Genomic DNA, 19,992 nt, shown 5'->3' on the forward strand with positions numbered 1-19,992 from the left:
TTCAACAACTGAGGAAGGCAGTGTGGCGATTCCTCAAGGATCTAGAACCAGAAATACCATTTGACCAGCAATCCCACTACTGGGTATATAGGCAAAGGAATATAAATCATTCTACTATAAAGACACATGCACATGTATGTTTACTGCAGTACTATTTATAATAGCAAAGACTTGGAACCAACCCAGATGCCCATCAGTGATAGACTGGATAAAGAAAATCTGGTACGTATACACCATGGAATACTATACAACCATAAAAAAGGAATGAGATCATGTCCTTTGCAGGGACATGGATGAAGCTTCCAGCTTCATCCTCAGCAAACCAACTAACACAGGAACAGAAAACAAAACACCACATGTTCTCACTCACAAGTGGGAGTTAACAATGAGAACACATGGATACAGAGATGGGTAAAAAACACACCAGGGCCTGTTGTGGGGTGGGGAATGAGGAGAGGAGGACAGGTCAATAGGTGCAGCAAACCACCACGGCACACATGTACCTATGTAACCTGCACATTCTGCACATGTATCCCAATTTTTTTTTTTGAGATGGAATCTCACTCTGTTGCCCAGGCTGGAGTGCAGTGGCACCATCTTAGCTCACTGCAAGCTCCGCCTCCCGGGTTGATGCCATTCTCCTGCCTCAGCCTCCCAAATAGCTGGGACTACAGGCGCCGCCACCACGCCCCGCTAATTTTTTGTATTTTTGGTAGAGACAGAGTTTCACCATGTTAGCTAGGATGGTCTCAATCTCCTGACCTCGTGATCCACCTGCCTCAGCCTCCCGAAGTGCTGGGATTACAGGCGTGAGCCTCCGTGCCTGGCCTCCCATTTTTCTTTTTTTCTTTTTTTTAAGAAGAAATAATAATAAAGAAACAATAAACTGACGCCCGAAACACTCAGGAAATCACCTATGGCCCAGTGGCCTATTTGTCCAAAGAGATGGATACGAACCCATTTGTGATGTTTATACATTTAAATTTAGTTTGTTGGAGATCAATCCTTAATATGAAACTTACAAAACGCCCCTTAAGATCTGACTTCGCTGCCATCTCGGCCTCACTTTGGATGGCCTGGAGGAGGGCCATGTCGGCACCTTGGCTGTTCGTCTATGACTGGGTCCACACTCCGGGAGAGAGAAAATGTGTTGGACGTTTGTATATCATTTTTAAAATGCGTTTACTAATTTTGATGTTAATGTCATATTTTGTCATGATTCAGGTCTCCATATCTGTATAATTTTCATAACAGAAAACCCTCATTATGTTCTTTACTGTCCTCTCCGAGAGCTTGTATTAGCTTCAGGCTTCAAGTATAATCATAGATCTAGGGGTTTTAGTATGACTTTTTAACATTTCCACTTCTCTTTGGAGGTAAACTCTATGAAGCATCAAAACAGCATAGTATTACAATTTTAAAATATGCCTTGTTGACGCAGAAATCATTCTCCATTATTAAGGAAGGACAGAACTATGATATTCATGTATCTACACAGAAAGGATTTGTATAGCCAAACACCCAGGAATCAGGCAACTGGTAGTTTTATACCTTTTTTAGTGAGTAATGCTGAATCGATCCTATAGTATCCCAATTAAACTATCAATTACCATCTCAGATTTTAAATGCTCTACTTAGGGAAACATTTTATTACGTTCATTCACTGCCACAATCTTGAGACACTAGCGCTTCTGGCTTTTCCCGTGTTAAAGCAAGAGTAACACATAGCATGAATTCAAATGTAGGGAACAACTCAATCCCACTGACCTGAGATGATGTGTCAACACTGGGAATTTCATTAAGAGAAATATTTGACACACAACTAATTATTAGTTCTAAGAAAAACAAAAATATAATAAAAAGATTAGTTCTACCATATATGGAGGAAGAGAATTCTCTCCACTGGCAATGTGTGGTATGTTTCTATAAGAAAAGTAGCATTGACTTCAGAATAACTTGGATTATTGAAATATAAACTCGAAGTCTCTGAAGTAAAGATTCAGGTTTAGATTGTCACCTGTTTCAAGCAAAAAATCGTTTATTTCCAAAACATCGATGTGAGATCTGGGAATCATGAATCACACAGTGCTTGTTGTTTTGTTTTGATTAGATCGGCTTAGGAATATAACCGACTTTATCACTCAGAATCTCTAAAGTCATGTTACATGGCCTTGAAATCCTCACATTTTAAGTACAATGTTGTGAGCAGAGGAGCACATGCAGGTGTGGGGTGCCGTGAAGGCTCCCTGTGAAAAATAATGTATCCCGAAATCTAAAGGACAGCAGGATAAAGGCAGGCACAGGGCAAATCCCACTCATCATCTTTCACGTAAAATTCTCTTGCAATTAGGAGGCCCTCTAGCAAAATATCGCTTTGTAAAAATGACAATAAATCATCTTTTTTTCTTTCCTGTGTCTACCCCTGCTTCCTACCTTCAACATGCCTTTTCGCCAGTCGCTGCAATTACTTTGCAAAATGGGCAGCCTCCTCACTCTGCACCTGTGGAAACTGGGGCTCATATCTATGAGGCAACATGTTCAATGCTTAAAGTTCTATGCTGGAAATTAATCACATTTTAGATTTGTTTGATCCAAAGCCCAGCATTTTTGTTGTTGCTGTTGTTGTTGTTGTTTGTTTTTTGTTTTTGCCCCTGCACTATGTCTGCTGTCTTGGCAATTTGTCTTTTCACAGTGGGTAGACGTTGAATGACTTTATTACCATTAACGCAAGAATTTCTCAGTAGGTGAAAACATTACAGTGCTGGAGTTAACTAAAGCTACCTCCCCTGGGGGCAATAGCAAAGGGAACAACATTGACATCACATCCATGAGGTTCCAGTTCTGACTCATGGCAGCCTCGCCTTGCCCGGAATGATGACCCCTGTCTAGAAGGAAAAAGCAGAGATGCCAACGTCCATAGGAACAGCATGTAGGAGAAAAATTAGCTTCCCATAAAGCAGGGAATATTAAATCTAAGGAGCCTTTGACAGTCAGGCTGCTGAACAGGATTGAGACAATAGCACCTCTGCTTTGGGCATTTAAAATATCACCTGCATCCTAATGTTTTAAGTAATCACTAACCAGAGTGTAGATTTACAGTTCTTTCAAGTACCACTAGTTTCCCTGCTTCCACATGACTGTGCACATAGATTTAATTTGTCCCACCGCCGCTACCTCCCACACATGCACACAAACTCACCCACAGGCTACAACAATTGAATGTCGAGTAGCAGACACTATTCTAGAAATGGGCATATAAACAAGCTGATCATTATCTTCACTCTTGGAAGGTTTACCTTTTAGTATAGAAACAGATCATCAATGAGTAAGCAAGTAAATAGGATATTTTCACAAAGTTATAAATGCTACAAGGGAATAAAATAGAGTGTAGGGGACAGGCACGGTGGCTCACACCTGTAATCCCAGTACTTTGGGAGGCTGAGCTGAGCCCATCACCTGAGGTCAGAAGTTTGAGAACAGCCTGGCCAACATGGTGAAACCCTGTCTCTACTAAAAATACAAATATTAAGTGTGGTGGCCCATGCCCGTAATCCCAGCTACTCTGGAGGTTGACGCAAGAGGATCGTTTGAACCTGGGAGGTGGAGGTTGCAGTGAGCTAAGATAGCACCACTGCACTCTAGCCTGGTGACAGAGACTGTCAAAAAAAAGTAGGGCGAAGGGTAGCATGTAGTGTTGGAAGGGTGTTGTTCATTGAGGTGTGAGTGGAAAGAGTATATTGTATTGAGACCCACATGAGGTCTCAATGAAAAAAATCTTGGCAAAGCTCATTTCGGGCAGCTGGATGCACATGTGCAAAGGGCCTGGGGTGGGAACAAGCGTGGTGTGTTTAAGGAAGGGAAAGAAGTGACACTGACCAGTGAAAACCTCCCTTTTCCTTTTGGAGCAATACAAACCTGGTACTCCTGGTTCATTTTTGGTGTAAGAGCTCCCTTCAAGGCCTTGCTCATGGGCAAAGGGTTCCACAGTGAGAAACCGATTCCTTGGTTCTCTTTCAGGCAAGCTGCCTCTGGCTTTTTTACTTTTCTTCTTTGCTCTTGTAGTGAGTAATCTCCCATAAGTGTTTGGGATTAAAACCCAACCAAGTACCCTAAGGCGCTGAGCGAGAGCGGCTGACGTCAGTCGATCCTGTGCTCTGAGAATCATCGTGCTTTCCAAGCTTCCTGCAGAGCGTGGTGTTCCTGCAAAATGCCTGGAGACTTTGATTTCGAAAACCCTTAATCGAAATCCCCGGAAGGGCACTTTACATCATGGTCCTTCCACGATTAGTTATTTTCCCCATAATGCAGATCCTGGAATAACCCAGGAAACTGTAGAAGATAATGCAGAATTTAATGCATAGTTGATTTGTTTACAGTTTCAAACAGTGCTTATCTGATCAGGGAAACTTTCACTTCCTTCATCGAAATCTGAGGCGTCTCACTATTTCAAATTCCAGAGCCACTTGGACATCTGTCTTACTCCTTAGCTCTTAAAGAAAATAAAAAATTCATTGAAGATCACAATGGACCATTTTATCTTTTCTTTATTTTATATGTTTTACTTGAGTTGCTTCATAGCTACGTCCAATAGGAGTAAGGCAATGTTTAGTCTTGCAGAAAACCCAACAGGTGTACAATATAATTTGACCACAAAAAATGTCAAAAATGAAAGAAGCTTTGGAGGTCAAAAACCTGCCTGTCAGAAAGTAATCACATTCTCATTTACACAGTAATTTATATAGACATGAAAACCATAAATTGTCATTTTCACAAAATGGATATAGTAAAGGGATGGACCCTGCCACTGAGTGTGATAAACATGTAAGGTTTATTTTTCCACCAATGATGTTTCAAAAATGAGCCAGTGTAGCGATCTGGGCTTGTTGCAAACAGGATAAAAACCACAAAGGCTGTTTTTGATGTTTATCTCCAGTGAGATATACTGTTGAGATGATAATATAGGTTCTGCCCGGACTCTCTTTACACACAAATCTATACACTCTTTCAAATGATATCAGGCCCCAGAGTTGGAGACAATTATACATTCCCAAGTCTTTTCATCTCCACACTGTTCCTCCACAGCCCTGTCCATTATTTCTCAAATGACTCGTTTCCTTGTTTGTAGAATTTGCTACAGAGTATCACTTCCCTGCATGGCAGTCTCCGCATACAGAACAGTATGGTCCACATCTTTCTAAGTCACTAAACCCAGTTACATGTCAAAATATCTCTGATGGTCAAACATTTGCCCTCAGAGGTTTTGAATAGCAACACCATTCTCATCGTAAAGCATCAAGTAATTTTCACAGTTAGCAAAGCAAAGTCTAAGCCACAGCCCACTTCAGAGGCTGTGCACGAATTAAACGAGGGAGTACAACATATTTGGCACACCAGTTTTTAAATGTTATGTCCACCTCTACTACTTTCTGATAATGACCGTCCAGCCCAGGATTGAGAGAAACAGCAGTTTCATCCAGGTGTGGAATCTAGGAAGGTGTTTGTGATACGTTCACTCCTCAAGTGCTCACAGAGAATCAGTTTGGATCACAGATGAATCATCTCAGCTGCTACCACCTTCTAGGAAAAGTATGTGCCACTGCTATACAGCAGCACCAATTACAGAGCAAGAGCTCAGGAGAGGAGCCAACCAACTGTTGGGGAGTGTTCAGAATGGAGGGGTTAGTTCATCTCAGAAATGATGAGGGCATGGGGCCATTTTCTAAGCTGGGTGTTTCTGAGACAGGCTTTCAAAGTAGAAAATCGTCATAGGACACAGTGAGCCCTGCCTTTACTGGAATGTGTTTTCCAGCCTCCAAGAGGGGCACTGCTGTATAACCAACTGTCAGCTCACAAGTCTTCCTGTAGGCTCCTTGCCGAGCAATTGCCCATCTTGCAGACCTGGACCTTCACAGGATAGAGATTAGCGCACCTACAGGCTGACCAGGTCACCTCCAAAGCAAGACACTTCCGAGACCAGTTCTTATTGGCTCTGGCAGGTCTGGCAAGTATTTAATCCAAATCCAGATTGTTCACATCTTGCATGCCAGGCAGTATGGCAACGTTAAGTGTAGATTAGAAAAGTGTTCAGCAAAATGTTAGCAATAATTGTCTTTGGTAATCAGACTATGAGTGATGTTTATTTTTCTAAATGCTTCTTAATACTTTCACTTTTATTTTCCTACAATGGGCATTGATTTGTTTTAAAGAAGGGCAGAAGTTAGAGTCCCCACATATCGAGAGTTTCCAAATGTCTGTGTTTACTCACCATTTTATTTTGTAGTCTAAGGTATTTATTGTGATATACCTTAGGATTGGATCACCATAGCTGAGGTCTGTAATGTAATGGGTTATCCACTGTGTTTGTTCGTGGTGATGTAACTGGGTTTGGTGGGACGGCTCTAGGCTTTGGTGTCAGAAGACCTTGATTCATTCCCGGAAGACTTTGACAATTTACTTCATTTCCACTTGTTCTTCCATCCTTGTAAAATCATGATTTGTGGCTACTTAGATGGTCCACAAAGATTATATGTGAAAATGTAGTTTGAAAACAGAACCTCATTCCAACAGTATAAGACAGAATTAAAAAATGACTGAAGTTAACTCTGTGTATTTAAGGTTATGGTATTAAGGACTCATCTAATGAGTAGAAATCTGCAAAAAAATTAACTCTGTGATTCTTCTATATCTAACATTCTGCTGATTACTTTAGATAGGAGCCAGATGTTTCGTATGTTATTATTTAAGTGCCAGATGATTTAGATTCCAATCGCTTAAAATTATGGCATGTGTTCAGGTTTTCTCTTGGAAATTTGTTTGAATAATAGCAGCAAAAACATCTGTATGCACAATTTTGCATGCATGTTTCTGTGATGTGTATTTTGGTATCCATACAATTACAGATGTGTATTTCAGTATATGTGTAATTGCATGCATACCAAAATACTCAGAGTGTGTTCATATATTTATGTGAATATATATGTGTGTATATACATATATACATATTTGCACAATATATATACATGTATACATGTATATGTGTGTATATATGTATACACACACATATATACATATATACACATATACACATACATATATACATATACACATATATACATATATACATATATACGACATTGAAATCAATATCACTGGGAAAAATACACACATACATATATACTTCTTTTTTACCATTGATATTGTCATTGGTGTTGATATTTTATTTCAAGGTGACTTCCAGTATCAGTTTATGTAGGAAGAAGACCATTAGACCTTTTTTTTTTTTAAACAATAATTGAGTTTTCAATCCCTGTAAAATAACTTAATTTTTACTAAAACATTACAATTATCACAGAAATTACAGATTATTTTATTGCCCTGAGGAAATACAAATTAGAAAGGTACTTACAAGGAATTCACGTTAAACAACATGTTGAAATGTGATTATGTTTGTGGCATTTAAAAGTTTGTCCATTAAAAATATTCAGTTAAAACAATACACTTGTTGGAAGCTGTAGTTATGAACAGCATTTACATCAAGCTTAGATGTACATCGTTTAAAAAGAAAACATGTATGGAATATTGGTGCACACTCTATAGTAGGCAGAGGTCCATTGGAGTATAAGATCCAACAGAAAAGAGGAGTACCATATTTACTTTAAATCTAGATTCTATATCTTTGTGGGTTTTAGGGCTTTCCATTCTGTTCCACTGGCTATTTATCTAGGCTTACACCAGTCAAACACTGTCTTAATTACTTTTATGATAAAATGCAGTATTAAGTTGCAGACCAAATACATCAGATTCTACCTTAGGCATACATACTTTAAAAACTTCTTGGTTTTTTACATTGGACAGCCAAGGATGATATTCACTCTGCTAAGAACTGTTGAGCAGTTTCCAGAATTTCTAACTGGGGCTCTGGAATGTCAATGAACGGATCAAATGTGACTCATTCAGCAACTGCACTGTACTGATTGGTACCCTAAATGCAGCCGAAATGTTACTCTTTGAGGAAATCTTAATATCTGTTAATCTGATTCAACCTGATGGGTCTATAACAGTAACTACTTTCCAGCTGACGTTTTTCTGTTGAACTGATTTTTCTTTTTTCCAATTTATAATCACGTCTTCACTTTTTTTTGATTTACCATGAAGCAAGAATTACTCGTAAATAAGAAAAGCTGTTTTCTTTAAAGACCTTTCAAAACCCCACAGCTTTAATATCTACTTGTTACAGTGTTATTGTTAGACTTAAATTTAGTGGAAAATGGGCTTCTTATTAGTTCTCTGGTTTTAAACTCATAAATCCCTTTCATTAAATCTTTTTATTAAGATTTAGCCAACTCCCACAAGCGTTTGATAATATTACTGTGAATGATTTAAGCTCACTGAGGTCTACTATTATAAAATACTTTTTAAGTATAAAATGTAGTTGAAAATAATTTTCTGTGTGTACTTTAAAAATAAAACTTGAGGTAATACTTGTATTCAAGTACTTACACTACATGCCACAATCTGAGTACACCCAGGTCCCTTCAAAACTTTCTCAATATTTTTTAGTGTCAAAACATGTAAATGCATTTAAAGCACATTAGTGGGAAATGGGCATATTAAGAAGGTAAGAAACATAGACAGTTTTCAGGAGCTACTTAACAACTAACCTCAGACAGACAAAATGTTGGAAGGGTTTGAGCGGGTTATCCTGTTCCCTTGTAGGATAGTAATATTTACGGGCTACATCAGCAGGGTGTGTTTATGAGAGCACACTTACAACGATCTGTCTGCCCTGTTCTCAGATTCTGCCTTTCTTCTTTCAGTTGGATTGGCCCAGGCATGGCCATCACAGGCAGACTGTTACAGGTAACTGAGCAGAAAAAAAAAGAAAAGAAAAGAAAAGAAATTAACCACAGGGACAAAATTAGCATGGCATGGAAAGCTTGTATGTGGGAAGTAACGTGGGAAGGGGAAGGGCTGAAACAGGCAAGTAGGGAATCACCGTGCAAAGTAGGTGGATGAAGATCAGGAGGAGCGGAAATGAAATGCCTCGGTGAGGTTGAGAAGGCAGGCATTCGGTTTATCTCGTGGTAAAAATACAATAGGTGGGTCAGGTGTGCAGCCGTTACTAATCTCCGAGAGCTATTCTTTCAGCGCTCCGTTCTTGCAGGAAGTCTGGGGCCTGCAATTTCTCAAGGGTTCTGTTCTTTTGGAACTACTCTAGAAGTCTGGGAATCGCCTGAGAAGTGCTTTGTTCGAATCAATAACACAAAATCTTTGCGGGCAGAGGCAGAAGGAAATCAGTTCCTCAGACACTGTTCAGTAGCTTGAAGGTGGCTTTGTGGTGCTCAATTGCCGTTCAGTCCTCATCATTTCCCATTGTCATGTCAATCCTAAACCCTCAGGGTGATCCCAGTTCCACCTGCCAAAGGGAGGTTAGTATGGGAGGGCTGAGTAAAATGTGCGATGTCCTGCAGTCCTGCTTAGGGATGGCTAAAACACTTACTGCAACTCTGAGCCTTTTCTTTAATTGGTCCCTTCATTATGTGATGCACTTTCCTTTCTCCTCCACCTCCTAAGTCCTGCCTGTGTGATGGGTAGACATCAATAGAGAGGATGTTATATTCCTCATTTTGCTGAGTTGCTCTTTCATTTGAGTGTCATTTAACTTACCTTGTTTTACGCCTTTTATTTTCAATGTAATAAGCTTCCTTTATGCATATGTTATTCTTCTGCCCAGTAAGACATCTGCCAGCACAGGCAGAGATCAATCATTGGCATACTGACCATGTTTTTTTCTAACTGTTCTTATTACCACATATTGCAGTTACGTGGCTATGCAAACACGTGTGTATATATATAGTTTTATAAGGTTTATTTTTATCTTAGTTTCCACCAACAAAGAATTTAGGGTGGAGTGTTTTAAGCATGATACTACGTAGATAGTTGGCACCAAATTTGTTCCCCATGAATTGAAGTTTGATATTGATGAGGCTGTATTTAAAAATGACAGGAAAAAGAATTTCCCTAAACTTCTAATATGAGTTACCAAATGTGGCATATTTTCTTTCCTTTTAATTTGTTGTACTTCTCTATCTTTCAGAACTGCAGAACACTTACAATTTATCCTTCAATATTTGTGCAAGAATTATAAAATGTTATAAAAGTTGGCTAAAGTGGTTAGAAATTTTAACAATCGCATAATATAGATGGCCAGAATAATATGCTTTGTGTGTGTGTGTTTTCTCTTTCAGGTCAGAACTGCGGAGGCTTAGTCCAGGGTCCCAATGGTACTATTGAGAGCCCAGGGTTTCCTCACGGGTATCCGAACTATGCCAACTGCACCTGGATCATCATCACGGGCGAGCGCAATAGGATACAGTTGTCCTTCCATACCTTTGCTCTTGAAGAAGATTTTGATATTTTATCAGTTTACGATGGACAGCCTCAACAAGGGAATTTAAAAGTGAGGTAAAGTATCAACTTTTTATGTTATAGTTTAGTTAGTACTGTTTGAATACTTAGATTCTGAAATCTAGTTGGAATTAATATTTAAATTTCATTGTGTCCGGAGTTGGTTCCTTCTGGTGGATTCGTGGTCTCACTGACTTCAAGAATGAAGCCGTAGACCTTTGCGGTGACTGTTCCAGCTCTTAAAGATGGCAGGGAAACAAAGAGTGAGCAGTAGCAAGGTTTATTGTGAAGAGCAAAAGAACAACATTTCCACAGCATGGAAGGGGACCCCAGCAGGTTGACACTGCTTTTATGCCCTTATTTGTCCCCTCCCATGTTCCGTTTCTGTCCTATTGGAATGCCCTTTTTTGAATCCTCCCTGTGATTGGCTACTTTTAGGCTACTGCTGATTGGTGTGTTTTATAGAGCGCTGATTGGTGCATTTCACACAGCACCAATTGGTGCATTTTGCAATCCTCTTGCTACAGAGCGCTGATTGGTGCGTTTTTACAGAGTGCTGACTGGTGCATTTTACAATCCTCTTGTGAGATAGAAAAGATCTCCAAGTCTTCACTCAATGCAGGAAGTGCAGTTGGCTTCACCTCTCATTATCAGAAAAGAAAAATACAGTTACTATAAGAAAACTTGAAGATTATCGACTTGTGGCAAATTGTGCATACTTTTTCGATACTTAAAAATTTAACTTTTTATTGAAAATTATCACTGACTTCGTTTATAGATATCAAATTGTTCAAGATCTGTGAAACAGAGTTGTCAAGGTAATTTAAATAAAATTATAATACACCATTATTTTCAAGCAACTGTGAGTTTGAGAGAAAAAGAACAAAGATAATGCTTGAGTACAATTCAGCTAATCAGAACAAAATGAACCCTTATGTTGTCAGCGAATATATTCAGTGAAAAGAACATAGGAGGTGGGTGAGGTAAGAACATTCAGGACTATTACATTCTTTGGAGAATTTGTGGTTTAGACAATAATGGTACAATCTATTCATAATTGGTTTTCTCTTTTGATCCATAGTTTTTGCAATGAAGAAAGCAAAATATTTCCTGGGATGATTTTAAATTATATTTTTTCAGTTGTCAACAAGAAAAAATTGTACCTGTACAACTGTATCTACTTTTTGTTTTCCATTTGGCAAAGGAGGAAGCAATATCCCTCCCAAAGAAATCAGATTTTCTTAACAAAGTTGATGAACTTATATAGATTACTGATGTTAATGCCAATAGTAATACACACAAAAATCATATGCTTCATTTATTATTTTTTGAGATGAGAAAAAATCTCTACACAAAACACAATTTTATGTGTACATCTAATTTATAATATTTATGTCAATATTAACTACATAACTAACATGTCAAATATAAAATGTATTCATTAATATATTTTCAAATATATTTTATTTGAGTTTTTTCACCCATTTTCAAATACAAAACACCTAGTTTTTTTCTGGGTCATCTACAGTATCTATTATCTATTTTCAGAAGCATTTTTACCTTCAATACATTGTAGAATGGCCGTCTCTTTTCTGAATCAGTTAGGTAAGCTTTCATCTCTCCTTGTATTACATTTATGGTCTTACATGTGAGTGTTTGAACAACATATCTACATATACAATACTTGATAATTTGATGTAGGCTTTCTTAAATAATTTATGCTCTTGTAAATGTTAGTCACTTTTTTATTCTCAATTATTGATGCTGCTAGGGTATAGTAGCATATTATAATTGTAATAAAACCTGCAGAGTTATAGAAAAAGAATTATAATCCATTTTATTCAAATACAAATGTGTGTGACCCTACATTAAAAGTACCACTTAACCTTTCCATTAAAAAATTACTGTTAAAAGTATGCACTCTTAAAAGTATTTCCATTTTCTTTCTCTCAATATTTTTATTTACTCTGTTTCTTTCACATATAGAAAACCTGTCTTAATATTAATTTGATTGACAGGTATATCTTTCAATAAGGTATTATCTCTTATGGTCTTATGGTACTATTATTATTTTATGTTAAATATAAGACAACATTCTTACCATCTTCAATATTATAACAGGATCAACAGTGGAAATGTTAAGTTACAACAATTAGAAACATCATATTTCATTTTGGAGTTTCAGTGAACAGTAAATAAATTGATATCTCAGAAAGCTTTATTGGTGAGTTATATGTACAACACAATGGTTTTTTCTTTTACTTGCTGGGTTATGTTTAGTAGACGAAGCAAGGGAGGTTGGTAAGAGACTACTTGGGTTCATATGAATCACTAATTACCAACAATTTTTTGTTTGAAAAAGAGAAAAATATGTCATATTTCTACCTGTTTCTTGTCCTTGGAGTTAGGATGCTACTTTCATCTTGATATTCCATTTTATATTTCTTCCTCCTATCCACATACATAGAATGCCATTTTGAGGAGACATTTGAGGGGTGCAGAGTGATTTATTTGGGAACTGTTGAGAGTACTGTAATACAAGTTGGAAAAACACTCAATGACTGCTAAGTGCTACGGGTCTCTACTATTACAAAATGTGAAATACAGAGATGTGAAATTGGAATGGGAATGTTGTCAGGGAAAACACCTGAGTAGCTGTTTTCTCTTTCAACATTCAGGATGAGTTGATGGGGAAAGTAGTTATAAATAGTAGCAAATTCTAATTAATCGGGAAAGGGAGCACTCTAATGCTATTTGTTTCCCATTATGCCTTGAAACAGTTGTTTATTTCTCAAACGCAATTAACTAGCAACACTTAAGGCAGCTCTAGAATTCAAAGGAAGGATAGTTTTGTGGGAGGATTGATGTAGGAGCTGCTGATCCACTGAGATGTCACAAAAGTTATTACTTGGAACTGTCTTGGTGTGTTGTTGTTTTATTGCACAAAAGCTATTTTTAGAAGTTCAAAATGTGCACTAACTAAAATACAAAAACAGTTGTTCTGTTAAACAACTTGAGCATTTTTAGTATCAATAAATTTGTTTCACATAACCACTGGAATATTTTTTTTTCCTAAATAAACTGAAGAGGCAGATTTAATCCCCAGCTGACAAAACAGAATATATAGTTTAGAATTATTGATGCTTACATTGTAACTGGAACTTTAGTCAGAAATGTAGTTTTATATACCTGTGTAAAAATGTTTAAAGAATTAATATACCATTTATATTATCTTGGATTATTTCTTTAGTACAAACACATCAACAATATATACATGGTTTGTGCCCCCATCAAAAAATTAAATTTTAATGATGTGGATATTGAGAGCTGAAATGAGACCTCTCTTGGTAAGCGTAAGGAAGAAATTTTAACTCAAAATTCAAAATGAAAAAATCTGATCTTTGCGTTATTTAGAATTAAAGCAGCTCTTTATTTTTTTAAAAAAATTTTTTAATGAACTGTCAGGTGGTTGCTGTTTTAAACAGCTGAACTTTATTGACTCTGTACTTCCTCTTGCTTCACCAGTCTCCACCAAGTTCCAACCATGTAGCCACCAAATCCAAAAATGATTATTTTTTAACATCTCTTGGGCTGGGCATGGTGGCTCACACCTGTAATCCCAGCACTTTCGGAGGCTGAGGTGGGTGAATCACCTGAGGTCAGGAGTTTGAGACCAGCCTGGCCAACAGGGTGAAACCCCATCTCTACTAAAAATAAAAAAACTTTAGCTGGACATGGTGGCAGGCATCTATAAGTCCAGCTACTCGGGAGGCTGAGACAGGAGAATCACTTGAACCTGGGAAGTGGAGGTTGCAGTGAGCAGAGATCACGCCACTGCACTCCAGCCTGGGTGACAGAGGTAGACTTCATCTCAAACAAAACAAAAGGAAAAACAAGCAAACGAACAAACAAAAAAAACTTTCCATTAACCATAACCTGTTTTGATCCTCATAGTAAATGTTCCTACAAAGCCTCCTGTCCTGTCGCAGGCTGTCCTGAGCATCCAGGTAGACCAAAGCACGATCCTTTCCTGCCCCAGGTTCCCCTCTTGGGAACACCGACACATCTGCTGCTGTCCTATCCCTGGTTTCTATCTCTGGCAACATAAACAGTTTTAGTACCCATGACCCTGAAATTCAAGAAACTCCATGATCGGCCTCCAAACTGCATTCTGGCCTTCAGTCTCTCCCGTTTGTTCCCTGAAAAGTTTTCTTGTTCAGTTGTACAGATCTGTGGGTTACTCCTTGACCTGACCTTACAAGAGAATGTTGTCCTCTTATTCCTGGCCTCTCCCTCTACTAGTCTAAATATGCATCTTTCAAAACCCAGTGCACCTTATATTTATTTCAGGAAATCTTCCCTAGGCATTCCAGACAGCAACCCACGTACATTTTCTGTGTGTGCGTGAACTCCTGTAACACTGGCCACCGACATACACTTGGAAGCCTGTGCTCCTTTGAACTCACACCTGCCCTGAAGTTACCTCCCACTGGGACTTGTATATCTTTGTACATTCAGATGTCTAATGGAACATAATCCTCTGAGGCCAAGAAATGTGCCCTGAATGTGTCTTCTCCAGTGATTACTGATGTCTTGACTTTATTTCCACCCCGTGCCGAGATGGAGTTTCCCTCTTGTTGCCCAGGCTGGAGTGCAGTGGTGCAATCTTGGCTCACTGTAACCTCTGCCTCCCAGGTTCAAGCAATTCTCTTGCCTCAACCTCCCAAGTAGCTGAGATTATAGGTTTGTGCCACCCCGCCTGGCTAGTTTTTGTATTTTTAGTAGACATGCGGTTTCACCATGTTGGCTAGACTGGTCTAGAACTCCTGACCTCAGGTGATCGCCCGCCTCAGCCTCCTAAAGTGCTGGAAAATAGCCTGACTTTCAAATCATCAGTAAGAGTTCGTGGGGCAATTCTAAATTACAGTATTCCTGATTCAGGGCCACTCGCCACTGCCACTGTGCACAGAACCCAACATTACTTAATATAACTCTCTCTTAAATGAGCGCAAGTTAACCATCCCATGTGGTGACTGATAATTGGTACATGTTCTCTAAATTTGAAGTTTTGTTTACTTGTCCCAAATCAAGAAACAGTTGAGGTTGACATCAATTTCCAACTGTGATACAATTACAGTATCAAAGGTCTAAGAGAAACTCCTTTGGAAGTCAGAAAGTGAATAAAGGCGAATCTATGAAGGGAAATTTTGCCACTCAATATAGAAAATCAGGATATATTATTTCAAGATGATTGTAAAATACAAGGCCTAGTGAAATAGCTTTGGCATTTATCTCAAGTTCCTCGCTCTTTCTAACTTTAACAAGATTACCCCTAATTTTCTGCGGTGCTGATAATGAAGAGGTTAGAGGTGAATGCGATAGGGCCGTTAAAATCAGAAAATCATGAATAAGTGTTGTTGAAATAGAATAGGTTTTCCAATTTTCTTAAACTGTAATAATGCTTTTGAATGCATTAAATATTTTTTAAAATAATTTTACTGTGTATGGTTAAGATACACACCATGACAAAACCTACCTAACCTAAAATATATCTGGTGATATTGAGAACTTATGGACGTATAAGGGCTAAAGAAAGGGTCTCAATTACATTAGGGTCATATTCGACTGGAGACCTAGCATTGCCTAAATTCTGCTTTTCTGTCTCCATAGTTGCTATGAGGTCCTAAGGGAGCCATTCACAGATCAATGGACTGATTAAAAAAAAAAGCAAGGTATCATTTTATTTTTAGCTTGGCTGGTGACTAATGCCTGGTTAAGACTCTGATAATCACAGGATGAAGCCAACGTCAAAGCTTTTATAGGGACACCAGCCTCATATGAACACCACAAATGTCTTGACATCTTATCGATGGCATGGGGGCAGCCATGCAGTCAGGACTGAGAGAGTGACCAGCACATATGACCTGCACAGCGTGAAGGAGAATCCCAGACCCAGGGCCTGGATAGTTCCAGGGAAGTAGCAGTGGAAGAGCTTGTCACCCAGAAGTGACTTCTTAACTGGAGCACAGATGACAGGTCACAGAAACCCATCAGTGCTTAGAAAATGGTTCAACTTAGGATACTTGAAATGTTAAAAAGAAAGAGATTTCTGAGACTAATTTGAATGTATATTTTAAATCTTTCTTTTTTGGAGGTGGGGGGCACTGTCATATTTTAGTTTATAGTTATTGTATCTTCGTGACGGCACCAGAGGTGGACAGCAGAGGTGTTCGGTCCACCCAGATAAACCTATAATGTTCCCATAATTATGTGATTTTGTCACTGTTCTACCTACAGATTTTAGGATGATGAAATAAAATGCGATTTTCCTCAATATATTGTTCAAATTGATCTTGATCTTGGCAAATTGATCTTGGCAGCATATGCTTCAAATTGATCTTGGCAGCATATGCTTTAAATTAGTGACCCCTAGGTAAGGTCAATCATGATTGGCTAAGTTTGAGTGTTTTTGGTTTTGTTTTTTGTTTTTTGTTTTTGTTTTGTTTTTGACTATTTGCAGTTGTCTAGAAGAGAAGGAGAAGACCAATTAATTCGGAAATTCAAGGGTGAGATTGGGGTCTCATCATGGATATACTTAATTCTCTCCTTCCCTAAGTGATATTAATATGCAGCCTTAGTTGAGAACAGCTCTGTGTGTGTGTGTGTGTTATACTCTTAGTTGTTAAGAAAAAGGATAAAATGACTAGTAATTAGAAATTCTAGTGATAAAATAAGAAAACATGTAAGAGAGATAATAATTATGTTTGCAATACTATGGGGAAGTTTTGACAGGCATGTGAATTCTGACCACTACCTCCTCATGCTGTGGTGGTGTGTTTCACAGCAGCTAAAAATGGATGGTTAATTTCCATATCCTGGCTTTTTTTTAAAAAGCAGCAAAACCATACTAATATGGGCAGATAAGTCTTTTAGGCATTCATAAATATAGGTGTGTGGAAAAGTATTCAGATATTGCAGTTGGCTAGAGAGAAGGAGCTTCCTGGAACATTTCTCTTACAAAGTTAAAGACTAAGGAAAAGCATTCAGACAAAGATATTTTCTTGATTTGGTCATGAAAATCTGAATGTTGACGCTATTTTATAAAATAGTAAATCTACTCTTTGCTGTTTGTAGCAAAATAAGTATGTTAGATCACCAATGTAAATAGTAATATGGAATATAAAAATGTTAAAATGTTGTCTGAGTGTCTTTCTAGGCAGGACACATAATTTAGAAATCACATATAAAACTGAATGAAAAATTGGGCTTCCTAAAAGTTAACATTCAAATGGCAAATGACAGATTAAGTTAAAACATTTCTAATAGGTATAAAAGACAAAGAATTGTTTTTCTTAATTTATAAGATGCATTTCTAGAGCTACAAGAAAATTTTAAATAATCCTTCAATTGAAAAGCAGGTAAAATATACATAAGGAGTCTAAATACAATACATTTGTGCCAGTAAGTGTATTTGAACCAAATTAAAACAATGCAGTATAATAGCTCACCATTCTGAATGGGCACACCTTAACATTTTAGTAACAGAGTTTTTGAGGATATTGAAAAAATGTTTTCATGTCTTCTTGGTAGGATATTAAATTGCTGCCACATTTTTGTATAGACATTTTGAAAATTTTGTCGAAATAAAGTACAAGCTTTTTCATTCAGAAATTCTAGCTAAGAATGTATTCTACAAATATAGGTTCATATATGACAAACTGTGTGTAAAGGAATGCTTTTTGTTTCATTTGGATAATGTTTGCAAATTCAAGGATGTCTAGGTATACAAATGGAGACTATCAATAACTATCACTAGTTAAGTAAATTATAGTATCTCAGCGATACAAATTACCATTAAAAACAATAAATGAGATTTTATTTGTGGATCTGACTAGATCTCTCACATATATTTTTCATTTAAGAATAAACACAGTATCAGAGTATCCAATTTCTTCCAAGGTTTTATTCTCTTTTAATAAAAGGTGTGTAATAACTCATAATAAAACACCGTCAATGAATTTCTAGATGATGGTGGAAGCTCAGAGATTCCTGATCTATATATAATTTTAACATGTTATGGTGATTTCAGTAGGGGCTATGGGAGGCTCATAGGGGGGTATTTAACTCACCTGAGGGCCCCCAGAGGACTTTCCACCACCCAGTGTAATTTTAACCACGGTAAAAATACTGCCTTAATCCAGAAAAAGCAGGCCATTTTAGTGTCCCTGGCAGGCCATGTGTGAGGAGAACATTTTTTTTTTAACATTTTCTTTTTCCTGTGTGTTTTCTCTGTCCTTGAAATTCTCATGCTGAATTATATCTATGTTTATGCCTATCCTATGTCTCTCTCTGCATATGTGTGTATATACTTTTATGAGTGTGTATATACTGATACTTTACATATATATGTGTGTACGCACACACACATAAAAGTATGTGTGTGTGTATATATATATATGAGTGAATAAATTGGACTTTCTAAAACTTAACATTCAAAAGGCAAATGAGAAATTAAGTTAAAATATTTACAGTAGGTATGAAAGACAATTAGTTTCCTTAATTTATAAGATGCACTTTTAGAACTACAAGAAAATTTAAAAAACAAACTGCAAGAAAATGTTTAAAAATCATTCAATTGAAAATTGATACTGTGTATTTATGCATATATATACACACACACACATATAGAAGTATATATATGGTATATATGTATATGTATAGGCTTCTATCAGTCTTTCTCCACTGGGGGTGATTTTATGTCCCAGGGCACAGTGGCAATATCTAGAGACTTTTTTTTTTTATTGTCACAGTGGGGAGATAGTTGCTCTTAGAATCTGACAGGTATAATCCAGAGATGGGGATCAAAGTCCTGAAGCACACAGGATATCTCACATGACAAAGAATTGTCTGCCATACAGTATCAGAAATGCCAAGAGCGAAACCTTGGATTTATAGCAGTATCTGGAATTGTCTATAGTATTCCTATACTATTCCTATGTCTGCCTACATTATTTTTCTACTCAGAGGCCCGAGATTAAAGAGGTAAACTAGAACTGGCTGAGGGGAGCAACTGTTATTTTTTTGCAGGGCAGAGGCAGGCAGCAGAGGCTAGGGTGTCCCAGAACAGCTGGAGTGACCAGGAATGGGAGGTGACATTGGGCATCATGTCAGGAAGTGAGTTTTCCACAGTAGTAGACATAATCAAATTTCATGAAGAAATCACTTTAGTAATTATTTTACATTGTCTTTCAAAAGGAAATGAAATAACTATTTAATCTGTGGTTTCTGAGAAAAGAAACAAAGGGTCAAAAATCTGTAAGATTATTAATTGACTTCTATTCCTTTTTCTACACGTTATCAAATCTGCAGATACAGTTTGTTAAGATAGCTTAGTGGGAAACCATCCATAGTAATATGCAATAAAGAGCTATAAATAGATTTCCCAGATTTTTCAGGATTTTAAATGAGCTTTATGTGGATGATCAAGTTTGAAGCTGAGTGATTGATTTGTTTCTGTTTAAGATTTACCTTTTCTTCTTTCTCCCATCCTGCCCATTTTAAGTGATTGAACAGCAAAGTCTATTG

The 19,992-nt window shown here is 37.5% G+C and overlaps 1 protein-coding gene across 2 annotated transcripts in view; it reads left to right on the forward strand.

The window, feature by feature from the left end:
* Positions 1-19,992, forward strand: part of LOC139355625 (CUB and Sushi multiple domains 1) — a 2,038,620-nt gene that overhangs the window by 337,896 nt on the left and 1,680,732 nt on the right. For both annotated transcript variants that reach the window (XM_071067488.1, XM_071067489.1), the window contains exon 2: positions 10,248-10,464. In XM_071067488.1, the coding sequence (XP_070923589.1) occupies positions 10,248-10,464 (217 nt within the window). The remainder of the gene's footprint in view (positions 1-10,247; positions 10,465-19,992) is intronic.

The sequence above is a fragment of the Macaca nemestrina genome, chromosome 8, assembly GCF_043159975.1.
Source record: "Macaca nemestrina isolate mMacNem1 chromosome 8, mMacNem.hap1, whole genome shotgun sequence".
NCBI classification, from domain to species: Eukaryota; Metazoa; Chordata; class Mammalia; order Primates; family Cercopithecidae; genus Macaca; species Macaca nemestrina.